The sequence below is a fragment of the Haemorhous mexicanus genome, chromosome 1 (assembly GCF_027477595.1).
Source record: "Haemorhous mexicanus isolate bHaeMex1 chromosome 1, bHaeMex1.pri, whole genome shotgun sequence".
Lineage (NCBI taxonomy): Eukaryota > Metazoa > Chordata > Aves > Passeriformes > Fringillidae > Haemorhous > Haemorhous mexicanus.
The window spans coordinates 5,791,369-5,812,864 of NC_082341.1; the positions used below are offsets into that span (position 1 = coordinate 5,791,369).

At 40.9% G+C, this 21,496-nt stretch overlaps 1 protein-coding gene across 1 annotated transcript; it reads right to left on the reverse strand.

Annotated features, from left to right (window-relative positions):
* Positions 1 to 273: 273 nt before the first annotated feature.
* On the reverse strand, positions 274 to 19,638 carry EXOG (exo/endonuclease G). The gene is made up of 6 exons (XM_059839107.1): positions 19,467 to 19,638; positions 18,199 to 18,348; positions 16,492 to 16,631; positions 14,671 to 14,747; positions 11,513 to 11,627; positions 274 to 855 (listed from the first exon to the last, which is right to left on the reverse strand). The coding sequence occupies exons 1-6, from the start codon at positions 19,612 to 19,614 to the stop codon at positions 394 to 396; spliced, it is 1,092 nt and encodes a 363-aa protein (XP_059695090.1). The 5' UTR covers positions 19,615 to 19,638; the 3' UTR covers positions 274 to 393.
* Between the last annotated feature and the right edge of the window lie 1,858 nt (positions 19,639 to 21,496).

A 21,496-nucleotide genomic window follows, 5' to 3' on the forward strand; every position in this document is an offset into this window, starting at 1 on the left:
CAGTGAGAGAGATTTGTGGGTGGAATTCCATTTAGACACATTCCAGCTGTACTCCCAAGGTGTCTACTGTCTATTTTTGTGATATTCCTAGAAGGGATTCCACACAAATCCTAAGTCTGACGTGCCAGGTGGGAAATAGCACAAAGCCTTTCCTGGAGGTGCAGTGATCTACTCAGGCCAGAAAAGGGTCATTTACACTTCTCATGTCTAAGCAGTGCAGCAAACCACGTGTCTGCATCATGTTACACAAGAATGAGCATTATTCCAAGCCCCTTAGCTTCCAAATATTTCTTTATTGTTCTCACAACTCAAAAAAGGATGATTCAAGAAGCCCTCGTCTTCGCATCTGCCTTCAGTTCCCCTTTCCAGAAACCCAAACAACTTTCTGAATACTCAGCCAGCTCTCCCCTCTCTAGCTGCTATTGGTTTTTCCTGCAGCAGTTCTTCCTCCTTCTTCTTGTAAAGCTTCAGGAGATACTCATCAGGCTCAATTCCTGCCTCCTGTAGCTCTGCCATGGCTTTCTCCAGCCGGCGCAGCGTCCGGGCGCTCTGCACTTTGCGGGCAGTGATGTACAGAGTAAACTCCTTGAAGCCCATCAGTTTGCAGGTGTCCACCTCACAGATATTTTTAACATCTTTGGTCTTGTCCACCTGGGGAAAGAAAACTAAACCTGACATTTTTTCCAGGTCTTCAATGCTGACTTGGAAGTCAGTGAGCTGGTGGCTGAAGCCTATGGGATCGTTTGGCACCACGAAAGCCCCCAGCACCAGGGGCTCTGAGGACGTTCTGCTCCTCCTGGCCAGGATCACCTTGTACAGGTGGGATGGTACAGCCACATCATCCTTTCCAATCACCTGCCAAAAGGAAAGGACTGTTAGAGATAAAAAATCATTGCATTGTTTTGCTTGGAAAAGATCTTCAAAATATTCAAATGCAACCATGAATCCAGCACTGCCAAGACCACCACTAAACCATGTCCCTAAGCAACATATCTTCATGTTCCCTCTCTCTGGAGCTGCTCTCCTTAGTTTAACTACAAAAACTTATATTGTAACATACAATAAAAGTTCCTGACCTGACAGTTCCAAATCATGGAGGCTTTAATTTACATTTCAAATCAACTCTAAGTTACTGTCTATCACTTTTTTTTTTTCTCTATTACCCACACCCAGGTAGCATTTAAAAGCTACTTTACCTAAGTAAGCATTTTTTTGAGGGGATCAAAAGTACATTCAGTGACTCAGTATCCTCTTGGAAGAGAAACCTATCCAAAGAAAATGCACCTTCTTCTTCCATAAATTCCCTACAATCCAACTTCAGTGCTCGTACATGTTGAGTTTCCTCCTGTGTCACTCAGACCAGGATCCAGGGATTCAAGGGGAGTCCCAAGAGTGGAGGATCAGGACTGTTAAAGTCTCACACTTTAAAGTGTATGAAGTCTCACAGTCTCACTCCACCCTGTGCCAGGGATAACTGCAAGGGAATACACCTACTGATGGCAAATGTAATCTCTCCAGGACTCAAAAAGTTATTCTCATGCATGCACTGAATTAAGCTTTTTTGTTTCTTTGCTATTGGTGAACTGAATCTGTCATCTTAAGAGAGTGTAACAGGCTCACACATGGAAAATCTGAGTTTTGCATAACTCTTCTCAAAGTAAGTACCCTTCTCAAATCCATGCTTTTATTCTAATTGCAATGGAAGAAAAAGATGCAGATCCCTTACAAAAACTACAAAGGCATTTTATTCTGTATATAAAATCTAGTAATTTGGTGCTGTTTCTATAATTTGCAGTACTTGTGAAAGCAAACACTGATTGTTTTGATTTTTTGACAGCTTTTGTTAGATACAGTTAAAATACCATTTCAGGGAAAGCAGGTATTTATCACATTAATTGAAAGTGTCAACAGTTCAGACATGCCTTGTCCACTGATATATTGAGTATAACTTAATCACATAATAAACACTTCTATGCACACTTTTTTCTGATTATTCAGCCCTTCTGCAAATGGAAATACATTTTTAAAATTAAATTTTGCCTGTGGCTATTGAACCAAGATTCATCTTGGTCTATTCCAATATTAATTAAATTTGAGTTACAAATTCTTTCAGTGATTTGTGTCCTCTACCTCTGTTGCCAGTTTTTTACATGACTGGTCCTGATGTCTTAGTGGTTAGACCAAAACCAGAGAAAGTACCTTCAGGAGAAAGGGAAAACTCTGATAAATTTTTTTCATGTTTTGTGCAATAAAGTAGTAGAAACATTACTCCTGTTTCTGGAAAACACATGCTCTTAGATTTCTTTACTGTGTTCTAAAATACATCCCTCCCTTGCCCTAAATTAGGCTATTTAATAGTTTTGCTGTAGTTTAAACTTTTTTGACTTTTTTTTTCAGGGGTGGGGTTTTGTGTGGGTTTGTTCTTGCTGTGGGGTTTGTTTGGTTGGATTGAGCTTTGATTTTTTGAGGGGGGGCTGGATTATTTGGTTTTTGTTTTCTTACAAAAATTGTCATGGTTATGCCATCAACCTTCTCCCAGGTAACACTCTGCCTAGACATCAAACAGTCACTGAAACTGGCTAAGGAAAAAATGTCTTATGCCAAATCTCCTCTCCCTTTCAATGATGACAGATGTGTTGATAGGGAAATGAGAGCTCCCGAGTGTCAAAGCACTCTGCATTTAGCATTCTGTGCATGTGAAATCAGAGCTACACCTTCCCAGGACCAACACCATAAATAATCAAAACTGACACTTGATGCACAGGTAATGCTCAAATGTACTAAAACCACTGCAGCAACACACTGTTGTATCTGGTGAGTTAACACTGAATTACAAAGTAAATGCTGCTGGGAGCTTTAATCTATTTGAGATTAGTAGCACTTGAGCTGGGGAGTACCTGCAAAATACTGGGGGTGAGAGGGAGGGAGCCAAGAAAATCCCTGAAGGGGAGAGTAAGGAGTTCATACTTCCATATTCACCCAAGGGCACGCAGTGATGACACTGCCAAAGGCTGTAGGCTGGGGCTCCTTCTCTCCCCTGGAGCAGGGAGCTTGCAGAGCCTGCACTGCAATCCCACCTCCTGAACATTCCTAGGGCAGGAAGGACGGTGAGGAAGAGAAGGAAGGGGCAGTAGCATCCTGAGACAGGGCAGCAGTGAGGCTAAACCCCAGTCCTGAGCATCTCCCTGGGCCAAAAATCTCCTGACCTGCAGCATTCCTGCCTTTTCCAGGCCTCTCTGCATACTCTTCCCACTACAAATCCATGGATAAGTAGCAAGTCCTCCTTAGCTCAGCTCCCTCCTTCTCCACACCTCCCACACACATCCACATCCCAGCATCCTCGCTCTGTTGCATAAAAGACCAGAGGAAGGGCGAGCACACAGATGGAGCTGCACAAGGATCTCCAATTAGTGGGGGTACGTGGAATATGTAAAACAAACAGGTGAATGCATGTGGAGCGAGCTCAGGGAACTGGGGATGGAGGCTGAGGGCTGAGTGGGTGGATAAAGAGGCTGGGGAATGAATAGAGCTGCACACAAAACAGTTAGGTATGAGATGGAAATGCTGAATGCCTCAAGTGGGTGTTAAGGGAAAACAGACCCGGTGCTTATGTAATATTATGCAAATATATATATTCTATGCAAAATAATGCACATTTATGCATAGTACGGGCACCTAGGAAGAGAGAGGAGAAAAAACAGAGAAGACTAATTCAAAATGAAGGAAGGGCTGGCCTTTTGAGAAATGTAGATCTAAATTCAGCTCCATACATGTAATGATCAGGTATGTAATTTATGTACCATTTCAGTTCCATGTAAACTCTCTTTTGAGAATTTTAATAAAATTCAAGTAGTGCACAGGATTCATACCAACTTCTCTGAACAGCAGCAAACTACTACTGCAATAACTTCACTGAGTGTTCGCAGTGTTAAAGCAGATAAAACCATCTTCAGCTGCCCTGATTGCCAGAGTGCACAGGGGTCCCTTCCTTACTCAAAACAGGGCATAAAAGTTCTAACCCCAGCTAATTCTGCTGGAGAACACCATCAAAGGGCAGTGCCTGATTTCTCTGACAGAGAAAATACTCATGACTAAGAATAAATGTCTTTTTCTGCACATAGATGGTGCACATAAGTTTAACACTTATGTGCACCATCACCAGTAATTTCTGCAGTGTGACCCAATGATTTCTGTTAAAAAGGAAATAAATGCATATCTGGAGCATGGCACAGTATCTCCATCATGACTCCCTGTAATATCCCACACTTTGCTGTTTCATGGGAGTAAATAGAGAAGCTGCAGAGCAGTATTTCCATAGAGTTGCCTCCTCACCAGACCAACTCCCAGAGAAAGAAGTATGACACTACAAAAGTGAAATGTGGAATAGAAGAAAGAGGTAGGAAAAACAAACTCCACAATTCCATTTCCTATTGCCACCTAGAGGATTTTCCTCCTAAACTTCAGCAGCCTCAATCCCTACCCAGATCTGCACCATCCCATTTATCTCAGTGCTCTGCCTGGCAGAGGCAGAGAGCTCTATTATAACAGGATGGAAAATGGTTCAAGATTATCCATGCACAGATGTTGACTTTGATTTGTGCCTTGATTTGATCCACAGGCAGCAGATGATCTTTCAGAAATCAAGGCCTAAACCAGCTCTCTGTCCCAGCTGGAGAAGAACAGCAGTTTTTTAAGAGTATCTGTGATTCTAAAAGGAATTTTGTGCTCCAATACAAGCAAGAAAATGCAGCAATTGCCTGTTGAAATCACTGCTGTCCCACATGCTTTCACACCACGTTGGTAACAGCCAACAAGGCAAATTTTTGTGCAATCCATTGAAAATCCCCATTTTGCTATTGCTATAAAATTTTGCTTAATCTTCCAAATTTTCAACAGGCTCATGCAACATGAAAAAAAAAGGCACTCAAGCTAAAAGCCTTCTTTTTATAGCATTAAATATATTTCTTTCATCATTTGGGAAATCAATGTAAAATTTCAGATGCTTTGCTGTCTGTATCAGTTCCATGTAAAAATGTGCACTGCCCTAAATTTTTGCAGCTACTTTCATTTTTGTTTTGTTTCTTTAACTGAACTCATATCTCTTAATAATGTAACATTATCCTATTGTCATTTTCAGAGCAGTGTTTATTATTTTTCTATCATTACTGACATTGTTACTGACATTCCACACGTGTGTGTGAACTTGTTATTGTTCTCAAAGCCCAATTAAATGTGGACAGCTGTCATGAGGGTACACCATTAAAATGTGTGCAATTCCTGACATTCAGAGATGTTTACATATCACTAAAACAACAAATATGTTTGGTAAGCAGTTGTAAAGAGAAACCTAAAGAGCTCACAGGGACAGATAAGGGCAGAATATTTCTTAAACCTGAGAGAATTCAGAGCTTTGATAAATTCAGTCTCACAGCCAAATCACTGGATGAGGATTTGTCTTAAGTTTGGCTCTCCTTCCAGTTTTGGCCAAATCCCGCTCTTGACTGCAGATTTTAAGAACAGAGGAAGTAAATTTGATAATACCTGTGGAGTCCTTAAAGATCAAAATAATTAATGAAGACATTTGCTAATGGCATCTGCAGTAAGTTTAAACATCTGGCATTAACTAATGCCACCTTCATGGTGGTAATCAGATAAATTACAAGGCAGTCCCTAAAAATGTCAGATTGAAATTTATGAGATAGAAAACTCCATGAACAAGTGAAAAGAAATATAAGAAGTATAATGGCAGAACAGTTGAGATTATATGAGAAGAAAACAAAGTGTTACTATTACAGGAAATTCTACACACAAACCAATGTTATCAAATTTCAATTTTACACTGGACTTGTTACAACTTCCCAGACTGCAAAAAAAAATTATCTTCCTCTGAAAGGGTACAGATCATTTTAAAAAGAAAGGGCTTATGAATCCAAAAGTGGTATTTTGCCACCTAGTGACTAAAAACTGAAAATCCACTGTGCAGAGAATCAGCAGAAAGGACTAAGGAGCCCTTCATCAGCGAGAGCCAGCTCTGGACTGTCAATTATCCGTGACTCCCTCAGAACCTGGCAAACAGAAATCACTCTCAATCATGTCCTAACCACCAGCACACACTGCAGAGTCCTTGCATCAGATCGTACCACCATCAAATACTTTAAAATGTCAGCTCCAGAAGTTCCCTTGACACTCCAGTAGCTGTTTCTTCACTCTGTGAACTTCTAACCAGAGTTTAGAAGTGAGCCAGAACTGCAAACAGAACTGTCTGAAAAGAAGCACACCCAGCACACCCAGCTCCTGTGACAGTCCTTCCCCCTCCACCTGGCAGTAGCAAAATTAACATCACTTTAATTCCATCACATTTCTTGGAGGACAGAATTCAAGGAAACATTCCTGTCCCTAAGCATGATACTGACCAGGTCCATCAGATCTTTCACTGTAGATTTAACATCATTCCTGCTGATGTGACCCCATGTTTGACAACCCAGAGCTTTGTTATAATTTGATCCTGAATTCTGTACAGAAACAGACTTTCTGGCAGTACAAAACATTCCATTTACGATCAGTGTAACTTTATTTACTCAATCATTGTGACAGCATTAACTGCCTTCACTCGAGTTCCTTCTGGGTTTGTTAGGCAGCACTGATTCTGCCAAGAGTGTTTTCCCCCAATATTTGAGAGAGCTCTGTCAGATGGCACTGAGAAGAACTGAGGGGTGTGAAGGCAGACCTAGCATCACACAGACCAGAAAACACTACAGATAAAAATCATAGTAACAATCTGCACAGCCAAGCACTCCAAAATGCAAATGTAAGTACTTCAGGAAAATTTAATTTGTTATGGCTGGTCTGATTGTTATTGCCAAATCATTTGGCAATCCTAAAAAGGGAAGCAAAACAAGAAAAGAGACGACAAAAACCCCTGTTCCTGAATACAGAGTTATGACATTAAAAGACAGATGCCCCAACCCCTTTTTATTTTTCTTTAATAAAGAGGGTCTGTATATATATATATATCATGTATATAATAAACTGTATTTACATGACAGACTACTGCTGCCACAGAATTCACTTAGATTAACTTAAAAAGAATCCACCACAGTCCTTAACACCCCTTTTCCTGTAACAGCATAACCTTCAGGATGGGTACAGGGCTAAATAAAAGCAATCCCAATTAATCTCTCCTGCCCCTTCAGTGTGTCTTCTCCTCCCACCTTAACCCAGTGTCCATTCCATTAGTTTGCACCTCACATCTAAATTTAGGGCTGACAGAGCTCTGGTGGTTTACACCAGCTGATCTAAGACTGAACCCTTGGCATAAAGTTTATGGGACATCTATAATGGACCCACATCCAGTCGGAATCTCTGTAGCCTTGGGACCACTTGGAGCAACCAACAAACAAGGAGCAGTTCCCAGGTTTATTTCCTCCTTTAACAAGCATTCCTTCCCCTATAGTCTCTTAGTAGAAGACAACCTCTACTAGTTCTGAAAGTTAACTAGGTAAAACCATAAAGTACCATCTCATATTTGAGAGTGTAATTTGTTTCCCAGTTTGTTTCCAGTTATTTGTCACAGACAGAGATGACAACTGTACCTTCTGGAATGCTTATTCTGCCTCTCTGGCCCAGCCTGGTGACCAAATTTAGAAAATTAAACAACAAACACGATTCCAGTATGAACCTCGTGCACCAGTAAAAAGCAGATTAAAATGTCTTTTTCAAACAACAAAGAAAACATTATCTAAACTGTCTTTTCAATTGCCAGCCACAGTTAATTCTTCTTAAACTAGCATTCACTAGCATGGCCTTGGGAATGGGAAGGGTGGAGCACTGAGCATGATGTAGTTAATTATTGCAAAATTTGTATTTGAAACTCCAAATCTGCTGACAGAGGAAAATCTCTAAAGTGACAGTCACTGGATAGCAGTAATTTATAAAACAAGACAATGTCATTTTGATTTGATGTGGACAAAGATGAAAAACCTGCATCTGCCTCTCCAATGACACAGAACAGATTTTTCCTGTTGGCATTCTATTCTACATATATTCTCAAAATACGTTTTTCAGATACCAAGCCACGATCATCAATCTCCTCTTTGCAATAAAAATCTCCGCTGGAGACAGATGAAATGACAGAACATATCTGAGGATATCACAAGTTAAGCCAATAGACAGAACAATGTTGGCATCTAAGGAGCTCAAGGTTAATTCCCTTTCAGGAATTAAAGAGCAAATGGTACCAGAGTCCAAGCAAGAACTGGGAACAAAGCCATGACCAATGCTCTGTTTCTCCTCTATAGTGATCTAAAAATAACCTTTTTGGATGCCTGATGAGAAAAGCACCAGCATGTAAAACCACAGATACATATTTCACCACTTCTTTAGCCAAAAACAAGGCAAGTAAGATTGAAGAGAGGATCTGAAACAAATCAATGCAGACACATTCATTGTAGCACTTCAGTGTTTTCTCTTTTTTCTTTTCACAGCTCTGTCTGAGAGAGCAAAAACATTAGAGAGGAGATGGGCCTTAAGAGTGGCATTGGCAGATTACAGGTTGGGAGTTTCAGCACTCTGGTGTGTACTGCAGCACTTCTCCTTGAACAGCACGGACAAAGGAAAGGACATCTTCTCATGCCCAAACAATGAGGACTACAACCCCTTTCTGAAGTAATTTGTGTGAACTCCACTGAGTTCACTCTGAAAGACAGCTAAGAGATACCTTCCCTTCACAACCATTAACGTTCTTCCTTTAGGGGCAGAATTCCAGACTACCAAAATCAATGGCAATGACTGCAATTACATCCAAGGTGTCTGTTTGAAAAGAACTACTCTTCAGTGCTTTGACACGTTGTGTTTCCTCCTCTAAGTGTATGTGTTGATAAAAGAAAAAACAAACAAACAAACCCAACACGCCCCTCTACTCTGAAGTCTCTCTCCTCAAAGTGTAACTGCAATGCAAAGCACAAAAACTTAAGCCATGAACAAATTCCAAAATAAAAGAACCCCAACATTCTCTGCCTGTATTTATTTAGAGGACTCAAATCAAACAATTTAACGTTTTAAAGAAACAAACAAAAACCCCACAAAAATATTATTTTACTTTTCCCACCTGGAGACAGCATTATCTGTAAAAAGATGTGAAAAAGTGGTGACACACCAACAGGAACACCATCACTTCACCATTTTCAATCCCACACTAAACTTCAGTTCATAGGAAGACCAAAACTGGTAAAACATTCCTAAATGATCTGTGTTGTCATCAAACCCAAAGATGATGAAGACAAAAGACAAGAACTGAATGAGATCACAAGCACAACAGTGTGGGCATTTTGTGCCACTATTATTTCATCACTGTATCCAGGTATCAAGTTATTTTGAATAAAGTCAGTAAGATGCAGTGTCTGCTCTGATTTTTACCTGTGGAATATTAAAATTTACATTTCAAAACCATGAGAGAGAATGACAATCATTTTTCAGAAAACGCAATCTTCCTCTACTAAGTAAACACTTTCTCTAGAGAAGAATGAGAGAAAGATGAGCAAGATTAAAGTGAAGCCATTGATACATGCAGTTGATAGATGATTCAACTTCTTCCTGGAAATGATTTCCACTTACAAAATGCTCAAGTCAGCTCAGGGTTTTTAATTCTTTGCTATGTAAGATGAATATATTTTTTAAGGATGAAAAATAAATGCAATATCCTGACAGCTACAAGGAAGCAAATCCCAGCAAGCTGTGTGTAAGCCTGGAGAACTCTGTACCCTTCTGAGTGACAGGAAGCCAAATGCTCAGCTGAAGATTGGTGAGAGGGAACATCTCCCTCCTGCTCCCAGCTGTGTACTTCTGGACATATCTCATGCTGTCACCAGGAAGCACTGGACTACTCTGTGTGCTGCCTCAATCTTTCTACAGCAGTACAGAACTAGCCCAGCAAACAAAGTATGGATGGTTTTGTATTGCACTGGGTTATCATGCATTTTGTGCCATGATCTGACAGTCATCAGGGCTGGCAGACGAAAGGCAGAGGAAGGCCTGGAAAGTAGAAAGGGCAATGGTGAAGTGAGCACCCATGGGTGGCACAGGATGATTGCCAATCTAAAGCTGGCTTTGCCACTTATTTATCATCTGGCACTGGTCATGCCTTTTAACCATGGCTTATTTATCCACTAGAAAAATGTGAAGCACAGTCTGTACATCCCTCATGAAGACGAGGTGAGAGCTGAAGTTTGGAACTGCCACTAAACATGAAGAAGGTAACTTATTACTACTGCACTTTCATATGCATAACTGCCCCCAAAAATAACAAACCCAAATCCAAATCTGTGATTTTGTGACAGTCAAGGTTTGACATGTTTGGCTGGGGACATAAGGGACAGCTTCTCTAGAAATAAAAAGGGAAAAGCAAATGGGAAAAACGATATTCTATCATGACCAAGTTCCAAGTTCAATCAAAAGGAAATCAGCTGTGTATTTATAAAGAAGAAATAGTGCCTAACTCTTACTGCTAAACAAGCCAGTGCTGGGAGCCGAACATCTCTCCCTTTTGTGCCTCTCACATCCCTGTGAAATAGGAGGTTGTTTCAGCAAGCTCATCCATTGCTCCTCAGAGAACTGGTTGGAAGCTGAATTGCTCACAAGCTGAAGCTGCATTTGATAAAACTACTTATTTTCAAGGAAAAGTGTTTATTTCAAGAGGTGCAAAATGCAGCATTTATTATTTGCGTTATGCCAGCTTTCATCTGCAACTGCACATAGCAGTAATACCTCATTGCAGTGGGGGCAGAAGTAACACTCCCTTGAGTAACTTACCATGCTCAAACCTTACAGATGTCTAAACACAATCCTACTAAGAGTAAGTCTGTGTAAGCAACAATAAATTCACCTTTCAACTTCACAGCCTGTCCCATCTGTCGGTCAGTGATGGTTTCTACAGACTGTGCATGATAAATCTTCAGAGTATTTTAAGCAGGTAATAAAAATAGGGGACTAAAAGAAGGGGAGTATCAGTGCCATTGACACTGCACTGCAGTGAAGTCTTCCAAGTGACTCTGGCATGCTCAGAATCTCAACTCCAAGGCCTCATCCAAGTGATGCCTATGGTGTAGCAGCAAACAGCTGCTTGTGAAATTAACAGAGCACTGACACTCCAATATCCTGTGGAGTTCTGAGAGACCCATCCTACCTTTGCATTCCACTGTTTCTAAAGCACATGAAGAAATTTATTAGATGGATGCCTGTGCATTAGCAAACCCCACTGACTCTTACTGGATAAACAGTTCTACTGCTGACTGTGGACATGAAATAGATCTCTGTAAATAAACAAATTATTTTAAAATTATGCTTTTTAGGTACAGGCAAGACGTAACATTTCTGCAAATCTTGTCCCAACAAGTATTGCACATTTTACACATTTTGCCTGTACTAAGATGCCCAACTTTTGTTCTGTCAAGTCATGATATCTATTTTAAATAAATAATTACTACTGCACTATTATCCCAGCAACATGTATACATACCTGATAAGTAACACTCTTCTTTCCATCACCATCTGTTTGAGGCAAGGTAAGAGGTCCAGAAACAACCCAAACATCTTCAAATCTCTCAGTCAATTCCCGACAGTACATTTCCATTCTGGAACACATTGGTCAGATAGGGAAAAGTCAGCTGGGAAGATCTAATCTTTGAGACACACTATGAAGGAAAGGGTGAACTACTGACATGGAGCATTTTTCCAGATTCATCTGAGTGATTCACAAGCCAAAGTAGGTAAAATGTAGACTCAAGTCCTGCTTCCCATTAGTCCTCTGTAAATAAGGTTCATTTATGCACAAATAGACACGTGTTACTGCACACATCTGAAAATGGTTTCTGCAGCCTTAGCACATGTCTGAATAGCTGAGTTCTCTACTTACTCCCACACCTGACACTAGAAATATACTGTTGGTGGTCACTTGGGATTGGAAAAATAGAATTGTTCTAAGCAGCAAGCTGAAGCATTTTTACTTTGAAAGGTTTTATCATATTATTGGATTTGTGTGTTTATCCCCAAGGAATCAAAGTCCTGCAACACAGCTCTTTCTGTAGTTCAAGTTTCTGTTTGCCACTTCCACTAACTCTACTGGTTTTCTTTATAGATATAAAATTGCTCCAAAATAAAGTAGTAAGTCCAGAAACATGACCATATTTTGCTTTTTAAACTGATTCAGTTTACAGCATATAATATTTCTCAAATAAGAAGGTTCCTGGATCACACCTACTTTACAGAAAAAAAAAAGATTAACAAGGCTAGGTTGGATGGGGCTTTGAGAATCTCATCTAGGGGAAGGTGACACTGCCCATGGCAGTGGGGCTGGAAATAGGTGATATTTAATGTTCCTTCCAATCCAAATAATTCTATAATTCTAGGAATATAGCACATTTCTGATTTAAACAGCCCAACTGTTAAAGAAATCAAATACAGTGAGCAAGCACTGGTCCTCTACAAAGGTGAGTTGCATTTCACACAAATAGACTGAGTATAAAACAGATTATCCCAGCTAATCTGGCTGCCTCTGAAATGGGGAGATTTCACCCCCTTCTCTAATTCCTGTCCCTCACACCTTTCCCTTGGGCCACTTGAATATTCCTTATCTGTCAACTCTGAACAAAACCAGTATTTTATGTTTTTTTTTTGTGCTGGGTTAGTGAGTTAAATCAGCAAGAATGAGCCACACAAATGAGAATGAGCAAGAATGAGCATTTTCTTCATGTGCTACACTGAAGCATTGACTACAAGTGAATTCTTTTCCTACTGTCACCAGCCTTGCTTCCAAGCAGCCCAGCTCCTCAGGCTGTCTCATGGTAAGGAAGTACAAACACCTGGAAAGAATGGGAATAAATGCAGCTAGGGAGCAAACTGCTTTTGGTGGCAGGAGGGACAGAAGTCAGATTACAGGGACCATGAAATCAAAACCATGACACTCAAAACAAGACAGAAACAGTTAAGCATCATTTGGAAAAGAATGAGGAATACTAAGGTGGAGTTGGAGCATACCACAGAGCCAGTCCAGCAGTTTAGTATTAACAGCTTGCTGGATGATTATAGTCCTGCTCTCCCCTTTCTTACTGTTCCCCTTGTCTGTCCCAGCTGACCACTCCATGTTGGCTCTAGAACTCATCTCATGAGTTGATCCAGTTTTCTAATATAGCAGAAACATAACCAAGCAAAACAAAACAAGAATCAGTTTTTAACTAGGCTGGCAAATGAAACTGACTCACCACAGTCAGGCTACTACCAAAGCTGGAAATGGGAAACCAGCAAAAACACAAGGCAGGAGGGCAAACACCACTTTAGAAAACAACAGACACTTCTACTGACTAAGCTTCATTGTCTGCCTGCACCTCAGAACACAAGTCAAGAAGCAAGTAACTAAAACAAGAGAAAGGAAGAGAATACTGAAGCTAGGAAAGGATGCAAGACATGTGAAATACAGTATCCTTAAAAATATTTATTATTAAAGAAATTACTTACAAAAAAAAAATGGCATTGTCGTCTTTTTCATAAATTTAAACTCTGGGAACAGGGTGCTGGGGTTGGGAAAAAGTGGCAAAAATTGCTTAAATTGCAGGGTTGATGAGGCCAGAGGAAATTTTCAAACACTCCCCATGATTTCCTAATAAGGCAGAGATCCTACTTAAGGGAAACAAAGAGGGATTCCCTACCTTGAATTGATACAAATCCCAAGCTTTGGTATAAGGAAAATTTATGCTCAAATACTTGAGTTATTAAAAAAGAAAAAAACGCTCTTAAAATGTTATGGCATTTTATTTGTCTATAAAATGGTATAACCTTACTGAAAGGCTCATCTGATTTTATACACATTCTTGTAAAACAGGAAAGCAGTGTGCAGATGAATGATGATGCAGTTTTGATGGACTTTTATTACAACACTGTATATAATTTTGCTGACCTTCCCTTGAGTGAACCTTGAGAAATCTATCATTTCCCACCCCCTGTTCCTGAGCCTTCACATTCTCTAAGTCCTATGCAAGAAGCACTGGATGAAGGCTACTTTTACTATCTTCTATGCTCAAAGGAAGGGAAGAATAAAAATCTTACATGAAGCAAGTTTAAATTTATCAACCACTTCACCTCAAAGTCAATCCAGTCAGGATTCACAAGTGACAGAATTCCTGCCTGACTGCTCCTTGGGAGCCAGGACCTGAAGGAACAACCTCAGACCTGAAGAAACACCTCAGACCTGAAGAGTGATGGCTCAGTGGGGAGCACTCAGTTCTGCAATTCAAAGAGAACCAACATCCACACTCAGACATGGGAATACTCTCACACTGCAAGTGCTTCTTTGAGGAAGATCTAAACCCTCTCCTTGCCTCTGCTGGAACTTCCTTAAGGACAGTTAAGCCTGGTACTTTTTATCAGCCAGAAGAAATAATTTTGTCTATTTTAAATAAATGTCCTCAACAGTTTGACTGAATAAAGAACTAAAGTAGTTGTAACACTGTTCTTTCACTGAGAGGACTGAGCTGCCTTTCATTTCAGAGAAAGCTCCTATGATCTCTACAGATAAACTGGTCTAAAATACCTGGATGTGAAGAATCTTTAAAAATAAAGCATTTTTGATTTATGCTGCTGGCTGGTATTTTTCACTTAGTTTACTTACAAGTAATTTCTCACCTGTTCCAAAACCCAGCATTATTTTCATAATTCTGAGGAACAATGTTAGACAAATAAAACGTTTCAGCCATAGCTCTCTGCAAAGAGAAAGAAAATACTGTAATTTCACTGAAACAATCATGAGCTGAAGACACATTTTAGCAATTTGTGGATCAGAATCCCATTTCTAGTTTAGTTTTAACATCCATTAACACAGAAAACCAGAAAAACCTAAGTCAGAACACCTACAAAATTATTTAAGATTAAGAGGTACACAACTGAGGTGAAACCTTGCAAAGTTCTCTACTTTATTTTCCTGGCAGAAATAGCATGAGAATGTCCAACTCTAGAGGCACAGGAATTACTATCACCCAGTGTCAGTTTGGTAATGTCTTTGAAAGCAACTACTCATTTTTCATTTTGAAAGTGAAGGACACTTTCAAGCATGCTTTTCATTTATTTGACTGCTTAATGGCTAACTTTTTCTTTCTTTTACAAGAAAAAGTTTTATTAGATATACTCATCAATATTTTACACATATATAATGTACGGGCAATGAAATTATTTATGAGACCATAATGGTCAAACATCCATATATCTGCTTAATTTCATCTTGTAGAAGTGTCATAAACATCTCTGAACAGAAGCTCACATACCTCCAGAGGTGAAGGACCTGGTGATAAATCACTAGACATATACAGGGAAATACAGAAAGAAAAAATTCCGAGATCTTAATCCAGAATTTTCACAAGTCCTGTATTTTTCAATATTTTTCACATACTACTACTGCAAAGTGATGGGACTGACAGAACTCTTTAGGTTAATGAGCAAACTACCTCCACTAATTAGACTGTGAAATTCAATTTTTATAATCCTATATCTGAAAGACTGTATCATCTCACTGCATTTCAAACCAGCTCCAGGATCTCTGTGCACAGGGAGCTCACCAGCAAAAATACCCCAGATATCACAAATAAATAACAGCAAAGACATTTCCAATAGAAATAAAACTACTGATTCTTTCATTTACCACATGCCACTGTGCTGTCACTCCACCCCACTGAATACTATCTGCCTGGAGAAATACAAATTTAAACTGCTTCTTAATTAACAAATTGCTGCATTAGGCACATTTCACACGAGGATCCAATAAATTCAAAGCTGCTTTGTGAGTCAGCCAAGGCATTAAGGCATGCTTCTCTTACAGCTTGAATAAATGGCAGGTGAAGACATTTTATAGACTGAAAGAACTATGGCAAAAGGGTCTAATTTACCTCATACACATTGCAAGCAAGGAAAAAGCCTTTTAAATCATCCAGGCAATCCCCTTGCCAATACAGAAGAGTACTTAACAGCATCTTTGCTTTGCTCAATCTAGCCTTAAATATCTCAGCAGCTGTTGGCCACAATGACATCATTGTCCCTGTCTCCCTTTAAACTGAGCTTTGAAGACTTGCAGGGTTTTCTTGGTGAAGGTTATCCTCTTCATTTTACATGCAGAAAATGTGACATGCAAGAGGCTGAGAAAACTTGCTTAACACCACACTGATCAAGACATCATCTCTGCCAAACAAGCTGATGTAGATGTGATTTAATGAAGAGAGGTATGTCATCAGAGCATGCACCTGATTTAGATGCCTGAAGCAGACTGTGAGAGCATCCTACACTGCTCAGTCAGGAATAGACCTTGTAACTCCAAATCCAGCTCTGTGCATCAATAATGACATCATGCTCCACCTAGAAACAAACTGCAAAAGGAACACTGCACATTACTTCCAAGGGTCTTTTCACCCTTTCCAACTGATAAACACAAATTAAAAAGATGGGAGAAAAAAGTCCTACTGTTGAAAATTTGTTATCTCCTGCTGGTGCCATGTGTCCTCGTGACCATCCACTGCCAAGGTAGTCTTCATTGACAGCACTGAACATCAGAGGGATGTTAGGGTCTGGTCTGAATTTACAGTGCCTTCGATCCGCATCACCTGAATAAAAACACATTAAATGGTCAGATTATCATGAAACCATCAAAATCACAAGACAAAAAGATCTAATTCTGTCATAACTTGCTCGATGACCCATGCTTAAGGATTCAGTACATTAATCTCAATTCTGTACATCTCATTTACAGGCAACGCTAATTTCTTTCTGCCATGTGTGTTAAATATTTAAGTTCTTACCAATAAAAAAGATGGGGTTTTGCATCATGACTTTTTAGTCTTCCCCCAACAAAACAGGTCTGCTTCAAATCTCAATTCAAGTAGCTACAGACATAAATCAGAACTGAATGGCTCAAGATACTTAATTTCAACTTGGAGTTAGTTGTATCTGATTATTTGGAAAACATTTTAACAATTCAGCTGTTAAGGCCCACTTGACAGTAAGCCTGGAATTACTGTTTTCTTCTCAGAAAGAAGTGGGATCAATGATGCTACTTAAAGGTTGGTCATAATGTTTTCAAGATATTGCTTTTAATTTTCAAAGGTAATTTGAAGACAGTAATTTAGATACATTTAGAGGGCTACTGCTTTCATAAAGCATTTTACAATTACATGGTTACCTCCATTACTAATAATCTGCCTTATAAAAACTGAACTAATGCTATAAACTTAATTTACAATGACTGTACACCACTCATATTTCATCCACCACTGACAGCAAAAAATCACTGAGCCTCTGTCTTGCATAAAGAACAGGGAGGGAGTATGAGAAATGTATCAGAGTAAATAATGGCTGCAGCAAGGAGCTAATGCCCTATCTAGCTCTGAACAATTGATGCCCTTTGCTCAGTTTTTATCTCAAAAATGGACATTCTCCTCCCATTCTGAACAAATCTCTAAGATCTGTACATTAAAAGCTCTGCCTACCACTGGCATTGACTCCACTGACTTAAACTGGACCTCAGAACTAACTCCACTGCTAAGGAAGTAGAAACCATTTTTATGTACTTGAGCAACTTTGCAGATCCAAATCAAGTAAGGAAAGGTTAATTTTCATTGTTTCATCTTCTCTCCACTCCTGCTATAAAAACTCAAGTTGAGCTTCTCTCCCTGAGATCACCACAGGACTTTTCTCCCTTACTGCTCCAGGGTCCACCTTCTGTGAGCATCACAAATACAAGGAGATAAATGCTGTCTACAGGAAGAGATATTATAAAAGAAATCCCTTATAAAATATGGTTTAGGCCCTGCTACTCTAGCTAAACTAGCAGTTAGCTTGTAACTTCCCATGTGAAAACATCATAAGAATGAAAGTCAGCACAACAATCTATTCTGGTAACAGAACCCTCCACACCTGCAAAAACATAAAGTCTATCCCATGGGAATCAGTGAACAAAATATGTAAACTATACAGAAAGAGAGAAATTTGATGGACATGTAAAATGCCATTTACTAACAAATGACTGAGTGGCAAGAAAGTTATGAACCAATTACAGTTATACACCAGGTCTTGAAAACTGTATAAAAATGAGCTGTAACATTAAAGATTGGCTTTTCTGCATGAAGAAACTGAGTCCTGTCTGCTTATTACTACAAATAAACAGCTACATACCCAGCATCTTTTGTTTTGAAATGTGTTCAATCACCCATCTAGGCACCCGTTTTGCCTGGTCATAAGACAGTGCATGATTTGTGTAACATCTGGTCTCTGTTCCAGCCTCAGGAAATCCATATCTTTCCAACACAGCCTCTTCTATTGGTTCTAAGGAAAAAATAAACAGAAAACCATCCAAAGATGAAATGTGATCATAAACAGGACAGTAAAAAATACCATCTCAGTGGGTTTAAACCTACTGCATAGGGAATTACTTGAGGTTACAGCCATAATTATGACCTAAAATATATTAAGAGAGGTATCCAGAGAAACTCTCATCTGCCAAAATAGTTGTGGTTCTCATCATGTTTTAACGTGAGGATCTCAGCTCTAGGACTAAGTCATCTATCTACTCTAATGCCTACAGAAGGCAAAAGAAAAGCTATGAGGTATTTTCTTTCTACAGAAGGAAAGATCTCAGATGTGTAGGGACAAATCCGGCAACAATGAGTTACAGACACAAGAGATCAAAACACACATTTCACCCTTTGGAGCTGAAAATCAAATTCCTCACAAACTGAGATTTACAAGCTGGGCACAACCAAGTCCTGCCCTCTCTGGGAACACTTATACTGTGCTCAATGAATGAAAGCTTCACTGAATTTTCACTATTTTTTCAAGCAACAATATTTTCTCATGGAGGAATATTTACATCCATCTTACTGTCTTCATTTTCCAGCCATCTGTCCAACAGCAATTCATGTTTTTAGAGCCATTCTTCCTCTGCTTTCCAACAATCCGGTACTTTTAAAGCCTTGAAGCTGTAGAGAAAACCATTCACTCCCTCAGGTGCCCCAAACATCCCTCCCCACACCTGAACCCCACCAGACCCCAGACTTGATAAACGAGCCTCAGCTCAGGGCAGCAACAGCTGAAATTTAGTGATGGTCTGAGCCGAAATGTGTGTTTAAAACTGAATATGCATTCCTCTCCTGCCACCAGCACTCTGCCGTGAGCAGGTGCAAAGGGAAGCGCTGTTAATTACAAGGTACAGCCCAGCATCCCCAGATAACCTCCTCCCCACTCAGCCCACCGCAGGTACTAGGGGAACCCCACGACCTCCCGGCAGTATTTGGGCATTCTCAGAATGGGGGAAGGAGGGAAAAGGCGCTTCTGAGGGAAGGAGAGTTTAGGGACAGAAGCAGGGCTGCGGGACCCGGGACTGCGCTGAACCGGCCGCTCCTGCCTCGCCCGGCCGCGGCGTCCCCACCGCCCGCCGCACTTACCCTGTGCTGGGACCCGCCCGGGGCCCGGCTCCGGCTGGCTCTGGCTGCGGAGGAGCCGCCATGTAGCCCAGCAGGACGCAGCAGCCCCGGCCGCAGCCCCACAGACGAAGCCGCCGAGGAAGCGGCGGTGGCGAGGCAAGGCCGCCATGGCGGCGGCGGGAAGGGGGGGGAAGGAAAGGGAAGGGGCGGGCGCGGCCCCGCAGCGCCCCCTCACGGCACAGCCCTGAGGGCGCCATGGCAGCGTCCCGTCCGTGCGGGGTCACCGCGTGAGGGGATGAGGCCGGCGGGGCTTCCCCTAAAGCTGTGGAAAAATAAAGCGATTGAGTTCCCTCACGGGACTACAGGGACTGTAGGGGCTAAACTGCCCCCATCCAGCTTGGCTGGGGGCGACCAGCCCGGGCTCCAAGCGCAGAGGATCGCTGAATCATAGGATCATCGAATGGTTTGGGTCAGAGAGGAGCTTTAAAGTCTTTAGCTGGAGAAGAAAAGATCACCTCCTTTATGAGGAGGGACTGCGGGAGTTGGGTGTGTTCAGTCTAGAGAAGACTGAGAGAAGATCTCATTTATACATTTAAGTATCTCAAATCTGGGTGCCAAGAGGACAGTGCTGGACATTTTTCAGTGATGCCCAGCAACTGGATGAGGAGCAATGGCCACAAAGTAAAAGTTTCACCTCAACATGAGGAAGAACTTCTTTACACCAAGGGTGGCAGAGCACTGGAAAAGGGAGGTCTCTCTCTGGAGACATTCCAAACCCACCTGGACACATTCCTGTGTCACCTGCTCCAGGTGATGCTGCCTTGGCAGGGGGGTTGGACTGGGTGATCTCCAGAGGATCCTTCCAACCCAAACAATTCAGTGATTCTGTGATAGTCCAACCCCTCTGCAATGACCAGGAACATTTTCAACCAGACCATGTTGCTCAGAGCCCCATCCAGCCTGACCTTGAATGTTCCCAGGAATGGGGCATCCACCACCTCTCTGTGCCACCTACCTCACCACCCTCACTGTAAAATATTTCTTCCTTATATCTAATTTACATCAACCCTCTCTTGGTTTTAAACCATTCCTCCTTGTCCTGTCTCAACAGGCCTTGTTAAAAAGTTTGTCCTCATCTTTCTTACAAGTCCCCTTTAGGGACTGGAAGGTCACCAGAAGATCTCCCCAGAACAGTAACTTCTCCAGGCTGAAGATTGTGGTATGGGGTTGGCTTTACTCAATATAGGGTGATGTTACATTGAGCTTCTTTTCAGGAAAACCACCAGCCTGATTATTACTATTTTTCCCTCCCAAATGCGTGATAATGTTCATATTTGCCTCATATCCACCCAAACTAAGCCTTTTCAACCCAGCAACAAACCAGAGGCAATTTTCTGAAAAATAGGATCAGTTTAGCAATGGAAAACATCAGAATACAAGGATTTCATGGCCACACCATCTGGCCATGGCAGGCAGCTTTCCTGGAGAGGTCTCAGTGTGTGGCTGAGGGCAGCTTCATACCTCATGTGAGGATTACACACCTCAGTGTGGTGCTATGAGTACAGGGAACTCAGGCTATTTTTTTTGTTGTTGTTAATTTTATTTTAATCTTTTTCCTGGTCAAGTTCCCCTGCCTTTGGCTTCTGGCAGTTGCAGCTACATTGCTGGACTGTCTTGATATCGCTTCACATGCACATATTGCCCTGTGTTAGCAGTTCTTTGCTAGGAGTGATAAGCAGTGTTACCACAGTGCTGCAAGAGGCAACACATTCAAAAGGGAATATTATTATTATTATTATTAATAATAATAATAATAACAACAATAATAATAATGTTATTACTACTACCACTACTACTGCTACTACTACTATAACTATAGTATCGAAGTTGCCCTGAGATGTTGTGGATGATGATGTGGCCAGGTTGGATGGGGCTTGGAGCAACCTGGTCTAGTGGAAGGTGTCCCTTAGCAGGGGAGTTGGAACGGGATGATCTTTAAAGTCTCTTCCAACCCAAACCATTCCATGGTTCTGTGAATTTGAGATAACTCC